Raw genomic sequence first — 18,786 nt, forward strand, 5'->3', positions numbered from 1 at the left:
TGTAACAGGTATTCAGCTGCTGCCCTTCACTGTCAAAGCAGGTGCACTTTAGTGGCTGTGTATTTCTAGGGGATTAAGGATACAACCTGGCTGTTGCAAAGAGAAACGAGTTTTTCTATTGCTTTCAAATGATGTGAAAGAGGAGCTGTGGGGCTGGAACTCAGCCTGATGAAGACAGTCAGTGTAGAGGTCTTGTGCATCAGCCTCCCAGCCCTGCTAATAGATGCTCTGGGCCAGTCCATTATGCCGTGGAAGCTCAGCCCTTCATTAGAGTTCTGGTGATAAGACAAAAATACGGTTTCTACTCCATTGCATTTCCCGGCATGCAGCTAAACCAAACGTTTCTGGTTTTGCACAGCCTCTATGAAGTCAAAGAAACAGTAAATAAAATGCATGTAGCAAGAAAAATCTCGAATTCCAAATGCAAAAAGAAAACCAACCATCCAACCAAAAAAAAAAAATCCCAACTCCACAGTCTAAGCTTCTAATTTAGAAAGCAACAGGGGAGAAGGATGGGAAACTTGTCAGAGCCAGAGAAGTTCTTGCAAACACAGACAGTGACAGGAGGTTGACATCTTCCTGAATGCAACTGATTGGATCAAACCCACTGAAACTCCAGTGAACCCAAGTGACAAATATTCTTAGTGACAAAGCTCCAATTTAGGAGTCTCTCTTTCATCTTGTTTTCTTGTCATTACTCTTTCTCCTCTTTATTGCATTTCCTGGCTAAGGTTCTGAGTTCACTACCTCCTATCTGAGCCTGGCATACTTTCTCACATGCGGAGGGTCTCTATGAAGTGCTCAGACTGACAAAAAGTTACAAAACCTTACTTCCCTAGGTGGGTGATGCTGGGGTACATCTGTCCCTTTGTTATGCCTATTAAACTCCCCAGCACTCAAAAGGAAGACATTTCACCATATGAGAAATATTTTTCCACCCTAGCTATTCCAGTGATCTGTATCCCGACGTTCCCATTTTACTTTCTTGGTTAATTCTCCCCCCTTTTTCCTTCCACCCTCCTCCTCTTGTTACCCTGCTTCCCGTGTCTGTACCTCCCCTGTCTACAGCTATAACAGCTCATGCAGAAGTCTGCGCGACTCTGCTCTGTGATTAATGGCTCCCAGTTCTGATGACTGATTGCCTACGCCAGTTTTAATCACGCCAGCTTCATTTGCTATTGAATCATCTGGAAATGGCACTTGTGGCTCACTGTGTAACAACATGCAACAAGACAGGGAGCAGCATAAGAATTCTCCACTGGTTGGCTTACCTATGTCTGAAATCTTTATTTCTGACAGAAGACAGGAAAGCAGGGAATAGAAGAAAGAATGAGGTGTTAGCAGCTCAGTTCGATGCATTATTAGCAGATTGAAAACTTGACAGTAACTGTATCATACAATGCAATAATAAATAAAGACTTAGCTGGAATGACACTGATATATCTTATATTGGATATTACTTGGCGGTGAGCTCACTTATGTACTGCTGCATATCCCAAAGGAAGTGTGATCTCACCTGCTTGGAGTTATCCACTTATGCAAGAGATAGGACCAGGCAGACTTTATAATTCAGAGTAGTACTGAGCTAAATATATGTAGATGCAGATATCTTTACAGGTTTTTTCACTCTCAGTCAAAGCGATACCTGGTGATTTGCAAAGGTAACTTACCAGTTGCACAGTTATGGGTGGCAATTCATTGCCGTAACCTCGTGAACTCTAGCCCCGAGGACTGAAATTACGCTGAGCTGGACATTTTTCATGGATCTAGTTACACACCCAGCTGCAGTTATCTGCGACCCACAAGGCATTTGCCTTCCTCTCCGCAACAGAACACTACACTCAAAAGACACCCCCTCTAAACAAAACCCAAAAGCCAAATAGTGAGGGCGTTAATCTCCAAGGAGATGCTGATTTCAGAAGACACAAGCAAACTCCATTTAGTCTAAAAGCAATGGCTTTCCTCCATAGCTTTTAGTCAGCCGGCATCTGAACCCACTTACTTTATAGCACACCAGAGTGAAGAAATGTTTATTAGATCCAGTAACCTAAGTGTTTGCACAGATGAAGCAGCAATCGTTCCAGCAGATTTAGCTCTGGAGTAAATTTAACTCTGTGGCTCTGCACAAAAGCCAGCAAGGCCACTCTGTCAAGGGTTCCAATTTTCTCTTTTCCAATGAGGAAATACTCTGCAAAACCTCCACCAGGTCTGGTATTTCCACTGACAATGAAACAGGGATTGGGTTTTCAAAATTGTACTTCTGGGAATGAGATATTAATCCCACTCAGTTGCAATGGGATTTGGGCCTCAAATCACCTAGGCTCTTCTGAAAATCTCACCTTTGGTCATTAAAATAACTTTCTGGCACTGGAAGAGCATTACATGCTTTAACATGGACCAGGTCTGAAGAGTTATTCCAGCTTCCCACCTTACAAACATGACAGATGTTATGTTCCTGAATATCACGTAACAGAATAGAAAGAATCGGGTTTTTGCTTATTTACTCAAAAGGTACCCCAACCCTCTGAGATGTGACTGTGAACATCTCATGGTAGGCTTCCTAATTCAATGACTCCTCCTGATTTCCTTGCTGCCCTGTGAGCATACCAAGACAACTATTCTGTAAGTGCCAGCCTTGTGATGCCTGTCTGGAATTTTTTTTCTCATACGCCATGATCTACGACGATGGTTCTGCGTGCTGTATGAGACCTTCAGCAAGGTCTAATGACTGTGGTGTGTCTGTTAAATGAGGAACTAATGGGATCTTCCACCAATTTTGCTGCGGATCAGCTCTTTCATTTGTACCCGTGGCCTTGTGGAGCAAATAGAAATACAGAGCAATGCCAGATGCGCTAGGAAGCTGTCTAGTAAGCTTCCACATGGCAGTTCTTGCAGAAAAGGAGCCTTACTTTTGTCCTCAGCAGCCAGGACCTTAAATCTAAGTAGAGCAGGAAGGTTCTTACTTTCTGACAGATTCTCATTTTCAGGCCAGATCTTGAGAGGTAAATGGGAATGTGAACCTTCCTGCCATGCTAACCTGACACTGACCTCCCAGGACCATAGATCAGGCCCTTCAAGCAGAGAAGACTCATTCAGAAACACTCAGTTAACACTACTGACTGCTCTGGAGTGAGTCTTGTCTGGCCACAACGAGTCCAGAAGCAGGCCCTGCTGCTTTGAAGTGGGTAATTGTATTTGCTGTGGAAATTTTAGATAGGAAAAATATCCCCAGTGAGGTCAATTTGAAATTTTGGTTCAGTCACAATCTATTTCATTTTCTCAGAACTTGTGACAAATCTATACTTCTCCCTCTCCTTCCTTGCTTTTCATATATGTTCCTTCTCCATCCTCCCTATTCCTCCTAATAAAAGGAAACACTTCACTCACTTTCAGATGATCCACCTGTATGTCCACCCTGACACTACCGATCGGTTGGGAACTGAGGGGGGGCTGATACATTTGTCCCTCAAAAAACAGCTAGAAACCCCCAGTCTGTGGCTGCCTAGACTGATCATCCTGTCTTAACTATGAATGATCATCTGTCCTTATTAATCTCTACATATCATCATCAGTGCTGTGTCCTTCAAGTTTAGGTTATCTCAGAGGCTGATTGTTAATTTTAAGAATTCCCACTGGTCTCTAACTACACGAAAAGGCAGACATCAACACAGTTTGATTTAGCAGCACAGAAATGTGTCAATATTTCTAGTGTGTGATTCAACTCTGGAAGAACTTGTTAAGCCTGGGTTTCTCTGGTGTAAATCAAAGTCAGCAGAGTTGCAGAAGAGGCAAATCTGGACAGCTTTTTTTCTGTTTTGCCGTGAGGTTTTTTTTTAAGAGCTTTTCTCATTTTCTTTTTGGGCACTGAAGATTTCTGCAGAACTTAAGGGCATAATTATAATGGCCACATTCAGCACAGTGTACCTCAACTCCAGTATGTTGGTGACATTGCCAGAGGGAAAGATCCTTCGGATGTAGTTGAAATCTCCAACGTAAAGACTTCCATCAGACCCACACGTTAGGGCAACAGGAGCCAGAAGTTTGTTCCCATCTGCAAGACCATTGCAGCTTGGACAAGAAATGCTACGTCTGCGACCGTTGCCCATAATGCTTCCAATTACTGGTGGCTGCTGGGAAATAAACTGGTTTTCCCCGTTGCCTTTATGCAAGATGCCTACAGAGAGAAAAGAGTAATGAGGAAATTAAAAGAGAGCCGGGGAAACTGAGACCAAAGGGAGCACAAACTGGCACTGCTGCATGCCAGCTGGGGAATTTGTCAAGTAGCAGGGAGGTTTATCATCTCTCATAGTATTGCTTTGTGATGGTTTCAAATGAGGAGCCCCTTACCTGAAATAAGTACTTTTTATAGACCCGTTACATTTCCTGCAGAATAAAAATATGCAGGGAGAACAAGACTGTCCATACCTTTGAATGAAATATACTTTTCAGGGTCTCATGAAATTTCACCTGCCCTTTCTGCCCCTCCTTGCCCTACAATGTGCAGCCTACCAGGTAAAAAATGACATTACTTAGATCAGGATAAGACAAGGGACAGAAAGACCACGGTGCATTCTCTAGATAAATGTTTAATCTGCAAAGCTTTAGAGGAGCTCTGTTCCCTGTAAGTGTGGTGTTTTCAGCAGTGATGTGGGCTGAATTAGATGTTTGCTCCGATACCACTGCTATCATCCAGAGGGACACAGTGCTTCCATCTTTTGAACATGTTCTGATCAGCTTTCAAGCCTTCCTGCTGTAGTCTTGAGCAGCATTCATGGGCTCTGGCACCTTCCATTTTCCCTCATGACCCATGAAGCCTCTCGTTTCTGCAAGTACATTTGCACACTGGAGGACATGTCTGAGTCAATTTATGCTCAGTGGTAGGTCCAGTCTGAATAGGCTCCCCTTTGTTATTTTAGGAAAATTTTCCTTGTTAATAACCTTCCATCAAGACACTACAAAGTTAGACATGCTGACATTCAACTGCTTCATGATGGCCAGTTTCTTCTGCATTTATACACACCAAATTGCTTCTAAATGTAGGTTACTAGAAACCATTTGTTAGTAACATACATGAGGGAGTACACGTGTTGGTCAGGTTTCGTTCCTTTTCTTGAATTCGTAGCAATAAGAAGCAACTGTGCCATGCAGCACTGTGCTACTCCTGTTAGGCGTTACAGACAACCTACCACTTTGTATGTTGAGGGCATGGTGTTTGTCCAGGGACCATCCTCCAAGTTTGGAAGCATCAATTTCATAACCCTGAAGCACAGCTGTCCTCTTCTCCCACAGGATCAAGTCAGGACAGGATTCATACTCATAACCTACTGAAACTATGAACAAGAGAAAAACAAAAGACCCTCCAGGTCAGTAACAGAGAAATGCACAGCCGGCACACACAGAGTTTCAACTGAGCAGGGGTAAGAGCATTTCTACAAGCAACTGCCAATTTCGTTTAAAATGCCGTCATCATAATGCAAAGTCCTAATATTTTTCTCTTTAAAGGCCACCCTGCATTTAAAAAGGTCAATGCAGTTGTAGACGTTGAGCAAATGTGCTAAATATTTAAAAAACACTATTTTAAAGACATATTTTAAAACAATGGGTATTTCAGAGTGTAAACCACTGCTGGACTCCTAAATGGGAACATTTTACTCCTATCTACTATCTGATCAACGACTGCATGTCAGGAACTTGCTAAAAATTATGGTCTTTCTTGGAAGGTGAAGCCTCACCCTAATGAGGCGTGGGGGAGCGAGTCCCTCAGAGACAGCAGTCAGACCAGGTTGACTCGTGGTCATTGTTCATGTCGAAAGGGTTTGCTCGCCATGATGTCTAATCAGCCTTTCAGGAATAACTCTGCTGAACACACTGGAGTTGCTTAAGAGTAAAATGATGTCAGTAGAAGGAAAATCATGTTTTTGACAGAATGATGACTCCTTTATGATTTTCTCAGAAGAAGCAGGACTGACCACTTTCATTGGCCTGCTTTTCTTCTGCCCTACACGATCTTTTTAGCTCTAACAGCTGAAGCAGAGCAGAATCGCAAGTTCTACACAAAAGAAAAGCAATTACATAGCTCAGTTTTTTACTAGATAAAAATAAAGGCCTGATGTTACAAGGTTCCCAGCCTCCCTGAAAGCGCTGGGCAAACTCAGGATCCCCCATCAAATAGAGTCTTTTGCAGAATCAGAGAGTATCAGAGGAAGATGTAATTTAGGAAATGAAGGCTTGATATTTTCCACTGTTCCAGAGGTGTGAATCATTGAAAGCCTGAATGCTGATGTCCTCAGACCTGCTTGAGTACTCTGGGCCTACAGAGCTGCATCATGGAGCACTCCAGGACCCACTCCTGATCTAGCACCTCAAAGAGCATAGTCTCTCAGCATACGCTACCAGGACATGTTTCTCAGCATGAACTCCAAACTGGGTAAGGCTCAGCAGGTTGTATCATCCAGCCTGCTCAAGGCAGCTGAGACTGAGAGGAAGGCACCCATTCTTCCTGCAAGAAAACAAGGCACACTACAGCCCTGAGACTTATCTTCACTTGGGCTATGAGGCATCAGTGAACCACCACGCTGTCAACAAGAACTCCATTTGCTAATTTGGGATCTCTCCCATTTTGCTGATACCATTTCCTTGGCAGCCTGAAAGGTCTAGTCTAGACTCTGTCGAAGAGCTGTAACTGCATGTCCTCTGGTTGTGACAGGTGGGAAGCAGTCCCCGCGGAGCTGCATCACCTCTGCTCGCTCAGAGCACCCCTTCCCCTCCAGCACCATCACACAGGGCTCGCTGGGTGAGGTCTGATCCCTGCGTACATGCACAGCACAGGTTCCTGCCCCACCACAGACTTCAGCTTCTGCCCCTGCAGGGTGGGTGGCATGGGCCACAATGCTTGGCACTGGGGATGTGGCATGCTGCCTATCCTTATCCTCCACCTTGCAGCTTCTGGCAGTCTTTTGCAGATGTAAATGAAGGCACAAGATGCAAGAGAGAAGACCATCATGCCCCAGTTTGGGACGGTGTTCTTGAATGGGTAGGTAGCAAAGGGGAAACTAAGATTAGAGCAATCCAGAAGATCAGGCATGAGGAGGAGTGGCTATCGGGGCTCAGTCCGAGGGATTTCTTTCAAAGCAGTGCTGACAGCTTTGGGGCTATAGGTGAGAGGCAGCCAAACATCTCTAGTCCCAGTTCGTTCCTTCTGTATGAATACGATGGTAGTAGCTCAGGATGGGTGTGCTGGGCCAGGAGCCGGAGAGCAGAGAAGTATTCCCTGTTGGGGGAATGTGCGCTCTCCGAACAGCTGGGCCCGATCCTCTCCAAGGAAACAGTAGCGAACAAGTAGGGGCCGTTTTATGTGCTAGCAGTTGGACTGTACCGACCCAGGACAAAGTCTGTGCATTGCTGTTTAGCTGCTTCTAAAAGGAGACAGAAGCCCAGGGGCCACTTACCAAAGGCTTCTGAGAGCCCATACACCTTCTGGCTGTAGACGTCTGTCTTATCCCAGATGAAATAATAGGACAGGTCTGGAGCTGCTGCAAACCACTTTCTGAAGAGGCGTCCCTCGACAGCCACCATGAGGTGGACTTTCATGAGGTTGAAGGGAATGGTGGGGTGGGTCATGCTGATCCTCAGGACTGATTTGTAGCCAGCTGTGCGACTGCTCAGGTAACTCACTTTTATTTTACTACCGGAAACGTTAATCTCCTCCTGTAGAGCCTGTGGAAAAGCAATCCAGGAGGTGTTAAATCAGCAGCGAGCAGACAGGAAAAGGCAGTGAAGCTGTAATTTTTCAAACACACCTTTATAAAAGCTCTGGTAGACACGTCTAAAAAAAGCATGTGTAGTAGGCATCAAGTATGAAATCATGTATGTAATTTACAGGGTTATTTGTGGAAGCCAAGGAATAACCCCTCTTTCTCCATCTCTGTTGTGCTGGAGAACAGGAGACCAAAGTATCACATTTAAGTCAGTGTTTACAGTGGGACTCACTGTTAAAAGGAGTCCCAGGACCCATGGTGAAAGGAACTTGGGGACTGAGATTATTCCAGCCCACCAGTTCAGCTTCCACTTTCTGTGTTTTATCTTGGCAGGTTTCTATGGCTGCTATTTTTTGTCTCCTGGCTTCTTTTTCCCAGTAAAATATCAAACCCTACTTGGCCTGTAGCTTTACGGATGTTCTCCAGCTCAGTCATAACTTGCCATTCTCTCCCAGTGATCAGTAATTCCTGCTTCCACCCTCCCTTCTCTGACTTACCCATCTCTCCTTCCTTCAAACGGCTCCTCTTCTACCTCACCTCTGACCCTCTTTGCCTGATCTACCTCTAGCCTTTTTTTTTTTTCCCCTGCGTCTGGGTCCTTTTTTTCTGACCTCACATCTGTTCCTACTTACCTTGGTCCTTGCTTAAAATTCCCTTCCCTCTGACCTATGTGGTGAAGCTCTTGGCCTGATCTACAACCATCAGTCACTTTCCCTTCCCTTGCATTCTTCCTTCCCTTCCTTTTCCAGATTCCTCTGTATTCTAGGTGAGTTGCTTCATTTTCTCCTCCAGCCATGAGTGTGGGTATTTCTGACTGACTGGACAATCACCTCACAGGTCTCCATTCCAGTACAAAATTTCACAAAAGACTGGAGAAACAGCAAGGGAAGTTTTATCTGCCCAATTTTGCTTTTAGAATAGAGAAGCCTTAGTAAAGATGGTATTTTCAGCTAATTTACCTGCTAAACTATAACCAGGTCTTTTTTTTTTTTTTTTTTTTTTTTTTTTTTTTAAGTTGGAGAAATGCAGGGAAGTTTGCTTTCTGGAAAATGATAGAATGCACACACCCAACACCACACTAATTCTCCCATGCAAAATACTGATTAAAAAGGGCATTTCTTTCTTAAGCCTTAGGAGGAGAAAAATTTGTTGCCACTTTCCAAAAAAATTCACTCTTAGGTAAGCACCAACATAGATATTTTCAGCCCAAGCCAGCAACCTTTGGCAAAGTATGAAAGACAAAGTTAGAAGCTTAGCAGTGAGCTGGAAAACTTGGTCTGATAATGGGATGTGTCAGAAGGTCACAGCTGGCACCGTTCTCTCCTGCACCACTTCTGAAACGCTTCGGTGTGCTGGACCCTAAATGAGCTGTGAAAATACTTCCCTAGCAATAACCAGATTTTGTAATATTAAGGGCATGGAGTCTTGAAGGCAGGTGGGTCAAGAGATCCGCTCATCAGGAAGGGATCACATCAATCCTGGTGTCCCCCAAGCTATGTGATTCCTATACTCAACTCCTCCTATGTGGGAGCAGCAAACTTCTCTGCCGTGACGAGTTGCTCATCTCTTACAGATTTTCTGGTTAGCGTTATCAGTAACAACAAATCTTGTACTCTGCCCCCTGAAAAGACCTCTTCTAAGCTATTATCCAAGGCCCAACACTCTTACAAGTGATAACTTACAGCCTCTGAGCGTTGCAGTACTTGACAAACGGACACATCCAGAAGTTAAAGCACTGTTCCACTGTGCTCATAAATATTTACTTTCTCTAATGCAGCCTTTTTAATTTACATATCTCAGTGCTTAGGAGGCTGAAAAATGACAGAACTGGGAAAACCCAGGAATTTTAAAATGTATTTTATGAGCTCAGCAACAAGCTGGGCTGGGACCATGCTCAACCAGAGAGCAGCTAAGCCAAGCCGCAGTAAAGGTGGTCCCTTGTATCAAATCTGTCTTCATATGTAACCCCTCCAGGAAAAAGTCAAGCAGAAATAATTGTCACAGAGGTACTATTTCCAATGTCTGGTTCAAATCCCCGTCAGAAATAATTATTTCTCTCTGTCATGATCTGTCTCTGCTGTCTACCATTCCAGAGGAAGGGTCAGCACAGCGGTACCACGGCACTGAGCAGCACCAGGGGCTGTGTTTAAAGGCACTTGCTGGAAGAAAGGGTTCAAATGGTAATTCAGATCATCTGAAATGCATTTGTAGTTTGTAAGCAGTGATAAACTAGCAACAAGGCAGGGCATTGGTGGGGGGAGTATAATCCAGTCGGACATTGGTGGGAGAAAAGGGGGAAAAAAAGGCTTTACAATACTCTGAATGCACTAAAAGTAACAACAGCTGAATTGTGCCCTTATTTTTATTTGATAATTGCTGTTTGGCCCAGGTAAATTCATATGCTGTGTCTGGGGTCTTTGTGAAAGATTAGGGCTCTTGGGGTTTACCACAGCCTAACCAATATAATCTGCCCTTTAAAAGTGGTCCAGCCACCAAGCTAGTTGGGCAGAAGAGCTGGTTCTTCAGGCTTACTAGGGATTTTCACAGTTTAGCAAATTTCACTAGTGTGTTCCCTTTGCTCCTGGCTGTTATCTATGCTTGTGTAAGTCGCAATTCTTCCACTCTTTGCATGAGACAATGCAGAAAATCTTGCTTCTCTGTGCTGGGTTACACATTTCTCTTACAGCTCCTCTTCCCTCTGCCAGCAGGCAAGGCAAGGAACAAAAAATCTTTCTTTTTTTTTTTAGTATGATGCTCAAAAGGAATTTTGAGAAAGAAAAGCATTTAGGGTCTGATTCAGGGGCCCTAACATAGACATCTAGTGCTTTTAAGACATTCCGTAGTATCCAAAACGTCTGCAAGTGGATGACAGATCTGACATGGACCTTTCTGAGATCTCCACCTCTCTGAAGCTACAGCTGGAAGCCTGAAGGGACACATCAGGGCATCTTAAACGGCACCAAATTTGTCTTTAGGCACCTGAATCAAACATTTAAAATGTATTATTTGGTCTCTCAAATGCATCCAGGTAGAGGACACTGCATTTATTTGTTGTAGCTCATGAAGTTCCTATCGGCCTACTTGTCAAAATCTCTTTTCCAGCCCTGCCATCCACTTGTTGCTTCCTCCCAGCTATGTGCTCACACCTTTTTTATTTAACATTTCCCTGCTGAGAACTGTATGTTATAAAATGCAGCTGCAGAAACTGACAGCTAGGTTATTTTTTATTGCATGTATAGCCAGTATAGGAATGAAAATTAGTCCACTGATGAACTGAAGTACAGTCAGGCCTCTGCCATAAATCAGATTCTCTTGTGTACTCCCACACCACAAACTCTGTTAACCTTTAGCGGTCAATATTTGAGGGAGAATACTATTTTACAGGTTTTAGCTCAATTATTTGGCATGTGAGAAAAGTACTGCTCATCAGGCATGGGATTCATCTTACGCAAACTTAGGAACGTAAAGGTTAGGAGTCTTCTCTGAACTACACCTCTAGGCCTCTGCATGGCACAGGAGCAGGGACAGGCTCTTGAGAAGGTTGGTACACATTCAGAGAACTGTGCATGAACACCTTATTTAGGTGCCATATTCTCAAAATGAACCCCACTTAGATCTTAATTAGATCTCATAACTAAAGGTGTCTAGTGTGATTTGGGATGTCCAAGTTATCTGACATTCACAAGGGTTTGGCAGACATAATGCAGGACACTGATAGGGGGATCGCTCTGGATTGGCAATTGGAGGCCAAGCAGGATATCTGCAGGACATTGCAAATGGCACTAAACATCTGTAATGAGGGTGGTGAGACACTGGCACAGGTTGACCAGAGCAGCTGTGGATGCCCCATCCCTGGAAACATTCAAGGCCAGGCTGGACAGGGTTCTGAGTGACCTGATCTAGCTGAAGACGCCCCTGCCCATGGCAGAGGGTTGGACTAGATGACCTTTAAAAGTTCCTTCAAACCCAAACCATTCTACAATTCTTTGATCTATAGTAAAAAACCAGTAACAAACTCATGATCCACATCCCCGGCTGCTTTCACAGTTGATAGACATGCACTCTTATTGAAGAGGAGTTTTAGAATGTTTTAGTTGAATAGATATAATTAAACAATCTAATGAGCATCCTACTAAATAATGAGAGAGATTATGGTTATATTTGCACTGTATCAGATATTTGCCTCTTTCCCAGGCAGTAGTGAACATTACCTTTCATAGTGTTTGTTGGTTTAGGAAAAAAAACAAAGTGAAAACCGAACCAAGAATTTGCAATTTGATGGACTTTACAAAATATGGGACTTAATTAGTAATTATGCTGGGACAAACTCACTGACTGTAATTGGAAATTAGTGTGAGAGAGGATTACAAGATTTGGTCCAGAGGGAGAGGTGAAGAGGCCACTAGCTTTATTTATTGCTGGGTTCAGTAACTGGTGAATTAAAGTATGAAGATATAAAGTTACTTCTTTCCTCATTAATGCTACCGCAACCCCAGTGGAGTCAAGCAGGAAGCACACAACGTGTTCCTACACTTTTTATTATTTCTACCTTGGCAGACTAGCACCTGTCACTAAAAACAAGACCCAGGACATGCTGAGTGCTGGCATCTAAAACCCAGGGAACAACATGCCCAAGAAAGTTTGAATGTGCTACATCCATATATTTCAACACAGCGAGTGTTTTTAAGGAAAATGGATGATTCAGTTGTTTGGCCTATTCAAGTTTAAAACCCAGCTTTCCATTTGGTAAAATATTTGGAATCCACAGCAAGTTGTTAAACTACTTTATCCGACTCACACTACCTTATAAAAGGGAATTGGGGATGAGAAATTAAAACTACCTCGCTTTGTTCATCTATCCCAAGTGTCAGGAAATGCAATAAAAGCCCGGTGCTCTGCAGGCTGGCCACTTGCCAGCTGTCTGCCGGCTGACTGCACATCTCAGCAGCTTTGTAGAGTGAGGGGTACACCTTCAAACCCTGAGAAAGTTCACACCGATGCTTCACCACCAAGGTCTGTAACGCCCAGTGGGTGAAATTTGCTCCGGAACAGAAAAAAGGCATCAGAGCATAAGCGGTCCATCAGCCTCGTGCTGGGCATACTGAACACCAAAGGGCTGCCTGAAGGCTTGTGGTGGGGTCACAGGAGAGTCCCAGCCCACCTCCTGTGGATGAGAGGTGAAAGCAAAGCAGAGCCAGTGTAGTTTTTTTGCCGCTGACCACAAGCGCTTTGCCTCCATCTCTCCGAGATAAGGGAAAAGCAACCTTCTGGCAAAGTGCATGCTTGTGAGCGAGAGCTCCTGGCAAATAGAAAAAAAAGTGCAACAAACAGGGAATGCTTTTTTTAGGAAAGCAAAGGAATAGTTGTGTTTGTGTTGCTCAAAGCAGGCAAAAGAACCACAGAAAGGAGATGGATTATTCTGTCCTCAGCTCAGATGGTTCATACCTGGATCTCAGGCACAATAGGACCTTTCTCCGAGCAGGAGCTTGCAAAAGCTGTCAGTGGAGATGGGGAGACCACAGGGTTGGGCCGGGCGAAGTTACTGAGGTCACAGCTTGGGATCTCATTCTCTTCATGCCTCATGACTATGGTTTCCATCACAAAGAAGCGATCCCACGGCAGCCACAGCGTGTGCTCCTGGGTGATGAAGGGAGCTCGCTCAAAGTGCAGGATAATGGAGATTCCACCAATGGTAACGAGATCAAAGCTGTTTTAAGAGATGGAATACAAATTTAGTGCAAGCACCACCCCATCTGTTTGCAGCAATTCCCTAGCAAGGACCCCCAGATAAATAATTGTGAGAAATATCATCAGCTATGTTTTACAAACATAAAATCTACAGCCCAAAGAAGCTGTAAGAATTGAGCGAGAGCAAGTGGCAGAGGCAGTACAAACTCAGCTTCTTTGCATGTTGCCCTTGTGTATATTAAAAACATACTCATCCCTTTTCTTGAGATAAATGTGTGTCTTTGTTAGTGCTTTTCTACTGTCATTTTACCATATATACTATTTTCTTTTTTTCCCTTTACGTATTTATCATCCACATGCAGTCACAGGTTGGATCAATTCACACAATTAAATAAACTACTTGGAAAGTGATTTCTTTGACACACCACCATATAAATTGCCTTGGCATCACTGCTGACCTGATGTAACACCTAATACCTAATGCAGCCCAGGGAACACGTGGAGCCCAGTCATGGACTGAGCCTAGAAAGATGTTGGGATAGAGTTTGGGGTTTTTTCTTAGTTTTGTATTTAAATGTCACATCTTGTCAGAGATGGGGGTTTTATGAAGTACCATGGGATGTATCTACTATATACAGACTCAAAAAAGAGGTGTTAACTGAGAAAGGAAGGGATTTGAACACAGTTTGAAGCCCTCTCATTTTTGCTGCTTTGTTTTTTTTCTCAGTATCTATTCAGTGGCAATGCCAAATGTGCATTTCAGGCAAAGAAAGTTGGTTTGTTTTTTTCTTTTTCATTCCTGCTTCTCACTTTCGGTGCTTGGCACTAGCGGATGACTGTCTCAGACAGATTTTAAGCGTGTGAATAGGCTCACTGGCTGCAGCGGAGCTGTTCCTGTGCTTAACAGCCATGGGTTTAAGTACTTCTCTGTGCATGAGAAACAAGACCTGGAAGCACTCTGACAGCCCAAAGCTAGGCTTGATGCACCTTGTAATTCCAAGGTTAAAAATAAAAAAAGCTGAAAAAATTATCGAAAATTATTTTTTAAAGTAATTATGAAGCTGTCAGATCAACTGCAAAGTCCCAGAGGAGAAACAACAGGTATGAACGATTTCTAAAAAAAAAAAAAAAAAAAAAAAAAAAAATCTTTGGCAAGCAATCACTCAGGAGAACCTTTTTTATTTTTTTATATTTTTTTTAATGGTCAATAGACCGAGCTGCCATTTAGTAATTATAATTATGAAAAGAAAGTTATTCAGGAAAGAATAAATCAAGTCCATGGGAAGGAGTGGAAACCATTTCAAAAAGCTAAAGACGTGTTTATTCTGCCACTCAAGTGGGGGCATCAGCTTCCCAGATCCACGGAGCTTGGCTTGCAACAGCCTGATGAGTAACTTGCTGGTCCTTGCCAGCAAAGCTGCGCAGCATTTGTACTTTGATGTGAGCATTTTTAACAGTCAATTAGCATTTGGCAAGCCTTTCAGCTAGGAGGGAGAAGCTTGCTCTGCATGAATCCGGGCACCAAAAGGGCCAATGGGAGGAAAGCAACAAACATTACCAATGATGCTCAACAAGTTTTTAGGCAAGCGGGATGAGTTTTTATTTGGAAACACCTTGGTTTCACTCCTTTGTGAACGGTCCTTGGCTGCATTGAGCCTGGGTCAGGCATAGCAACCTGCTGGGGTGAAACATCCTTGCGTCTCCTGCATCCCCAAAACAGGATGCAGAAGGGAAAGCACCACCTCCATGTCAGGCTCCAGCAGCTGTGAAAACAGAGACAGGCAGTATTTTCTAGCAGGCACTCTTGCTCATGAGCTGGCTTTTCCAGAGTCACAGAGTGCAGCTTTGAAGTTACCTTGATGAAGTAAAAAAAAAGCTAAACCCAAAACCAAACAGAAAAACCCAAACTGAAAACACCTTCCTCCCAGTGTCCCTTAGTGAAATTAAAATTAACAAGAGCAAAACCATCTTTGAGATTGAAGGAATAATTTTATTCCTGGTTTTGTTGCTGATCTCTGATGTCTTTTTTATCACTTTGAAAAAATCATACTTGTATGGTCATATGGTTCTGTTTTTCTTAAGACTCTGGTGAGACAGGCCAAAGGATGAAATTCTCTATCCACAAAGCAGCCTCCAAAAAAAACCCCCAAAAACACCACAAAGAAAAGTATAACCCTTCCTCATCTCTTTGCTCTTAAAGTTCATGTATTTGGTCTTTCCGAGCCATGCCAAAGTTGCTGAATGTAATGGCAGGCACGACACTGAAATACTCTGGAGACTTTCCTGCTGGTTTATTAACACTGTGCCTACAGCCATAGGATAATGAGGACTTGCAGCCTTTATAAATTATCAGTTTAATCAAATCTAAAGCTTTCTTTAAAAATGTGGTTTATAGTTCAGTGCTGATATTTTGATCTATCTATTAACTTTGCTTTACAAAGAGAAATGCATACAATGGAGTGGTCTGAGAGTTATTTCATGTTCATGCCTTGTTAGCTGAAAAAACCCTGTGTCCCAACAGTTAGCTAAAAACACATGCAAGCCTTGAAGTTATCCAACTTTTGCTCAGACTGAGTAATGTGACTTAAACAGAACCAGGATTTTACTACTGGATGCTGTACCTGAGTACTGTAATAGGAATGAAACCCACTTGCAGAGACCTGGGATACAGTGAACCCACTTACAGGGGCGAAAAATTCAGTTCACTGTAATTCTAAAACTGAAATTTTACTTATGGTATTCATTTTGAAACTTGGTCATGGCCAAAACCCCTCCAAAACAAACTTGAAGCAACAAAATCAGCTTAGGAACCAATCTAGCTCAACTGATGCAATTCTGTCTTCAAACTGCCTTACTTTAAAACCACAGTTATTGCCCTGCTATCACTAAACTTATTCGCTAAATCAATTTTAGGCAACTCAGTGCACGTTTTCAAATAGCTATTCCTATGGTGAATATGCCAAATAATGAAGCTAGTGAGTTTTCTGTATTATCTCCTAACCCCTGGAATAAGGTAAGTGCTTGCATGCATGCTCCCATTTTTCCTCCAAACCAGAATGACACTGGAGATGGTCCAGATGACCCTGTATGACACTGTGCACTGCTATGGACTGGGAGTGCATGTGGTCTGCTTCTGCAGCGCAGGAGAAATTACTTGTTGCTTAAGAGCAGCAACTTCTTGAAACAAAGTCACTCAATCACACAAAAACTGCGCTGTGAAAAAGCTGATGAGAAGAGAGTCCTGCTGTATTCAGAAAATTACTGAAAACCATCAAAACACATAATAGAAATGGTAATAGCAGTAATTCTTTATGTGATTTTGAAAGGGCTTTACAAATAATATATAATAAAATCTATAGCAATCACCAAGGAAGGCAAGTAAATGTTAGCTCCCTTTCACAGGCTGGCTGACTGGCCCAGGAAGGTTAAGAGATGCATCTAATGCTACCCGCTAAATCAGCGGCAGGACTAGGATCAGAAATAGGGGATGTCTGACATCTTTTTCTGCCCTGACAATTTTAGTCTGAAGGCTCTTAAATACTTCAAGGTAATTTTTAGAAGACCTCACCACTGAGGAAGTCGCTGGATTTTGTTGTTCTTCAAGAAAAGCGCTTTCACTTGTCCATTTATTACCTCCGGAGTACACAGATGCACTGCTGCACCCATTCATTTGAGAAAATATCTGTTTGTGTGCCTCAGCCAATTTTGAAAGTTATTTTTTTTGATTCCAGAGACTCAGTGCTGCAACTGGACAATTTGTTGAATGTTGGTCATGTACCAGACATGCACAAGGTTTCTGTAGAAGCAGATTAATTCGAGGGGAAGGTGAAAAAAGTGAAAACAGAAGAGCTGACACCATGCAGTCTGGGGTTAGACTGACCACCAGCAGCTGCCAACGGAAATCCCAGCTTCAGGATGAATCCCGCTTGGTCACAGATTCCCTGCTCTGAGACAGCTGATCTCTGTCATTTTTATCATTTGGAGCCTAGTATCTGTCGGGGGCTGAGTCAGCAAACTGCAGCACTGAGCTCCTTGAAACTAATTTAACTTCTGGAGGCTGGCAGCCAGCCCCGAGGAACCAGCAGTCCACTGAAGACTGGTGGAGCATACTGATGCTCCAGCTGCATTGCTTTCTGCCCTGGGTCTCCTGCGCAGCTGGAGGTTGGGAAGGACATGGTGCAAAAGGAGCCTCCTTAACCTGAACTCCCAGTAGAAGTAAGTTTATAGCAAGGGGAGGATTTGCCTTTCACCAGCCAAGAATTGGAAAGAAATAGTTACTCAAATATGACAAAGGTCTGGAGCTGGGATAGCAGCGCTCGCCTCCGTGCTCTGCCCCTGTTTAGCTTAGCGGTATGTTTGGTGCCCGGAGGCACATTCTAAGATAAAGCCCCTCTGTGCTAGGTACAGCACAACTACAAAGCAAAGAGATGGTCCCTTCCTCACAGTACTTGTAATCTAAATGAAAGATTACACATGGTAGTTGGGTATTGTATATATGGCAAGGAAAGAGATGAAAAAAGGTTATAGCAGGCATTATTGTGCCAGTTTTTCAGGCATATTTATCTGTTCTAATAGACACAGATTTTGCACCGGTCTGTGCACAGCAATCTCATCTCAAGAGTGCAGCTTTCATGCAAAGTAGGTTCAGTAAGGTCGACAGAGATACTCATAGCATAAATGTTCAAGACTTTCTCTTTTTTGCATTAATGCCTAAGCTATGGGCAATACAAACGCACAAACTCCAGAGGCATCCTTTTCCGAAGAGGACCACCAGTTTTCCTGGGATGCCTCTTTGGTACCCGGATTTTATTGTCATGTCATCCAAGAGGTGGAGCATCACTTGGAAAGCCTCCTAGTCACCATCAGTGTGTTCCAATAGGTGCAAAGTCCCCTAAGCATGAACAGGCAGCATTAAGTGCACATTGCTAGCACGTGTTCCTCTCTTTCATTATAATTCTATCAGCTTCTCTGGCCAAGTCAAACCTTTAATGAAAGTTGTGGATTGGAGAGGTGCTAAAATCTATAAATCCTCTCCCAAGTGCTAGTGGTTAGTAGTCAATACATAGAGGATGTGCAGCTGGAACCCCTTATGTTTCTTTTTTGTTCTTAAAAGAAAGGGAGCCAATTAGCACTGACAGACAAAAGATAAGATGAAAGGCATTCTCATTTGCAATGCTTTTGTTTTGGTTGAGCGCAATTGCTCAGATTTTAAGCACTTCCCTCTAACACAACCTTATTCTTAACGGCTTCTTCCAAATCATTTCAACATGAATTAGCAAGAATAAAGCTGTTGGGAGCAGGAAACATCTTTTCTTTACATGCATGGACATGGATTGCTCAG

General features: G+C 43.2%; 1 protein-coding gene across 1 annotated transcript in view; it reads right to left on the reverse strand.

Moving 5' to 3' along the window:
- The window catches only part of TENM4 (teneurin transmembrane protein 4), a 353,678-nt gene that overhangs the window by 64,715 nt on the left and 270,177 nt on the right, over window positions 1–18,786 (reverse strand). Inside the window, 5 exon segments of the mRNA XM_055703071.1 lie at window positions 1,272–1,292; window positions 3,925–4,174; window positions 5,187–5,330; window positions 7,449–7,716; window positions 13,203–13,464. Coding sequence (XP_055559046.1) covers window positions 1,272–1,292; window positions 3,925–4,174; window positions 5,187–5,330; window positions 7,449–7,716; window positions 13,203–13,464 — 945 coding nt within the window.

The sequence above is a fragment of the Falco cherrug genome, chromosome 2 (assembly GCF_023634085.1).
Source record: "Falco cherrug isolate bFalChe1 chromosome 2, bFalChe1.pri, whole genome shotgun sequence".
Lineage (NCBI taxonomy): Eukaryota > Metazoa > Chordata > Aves > Falconiformes > Falconidae > Falco > Falco cherrug.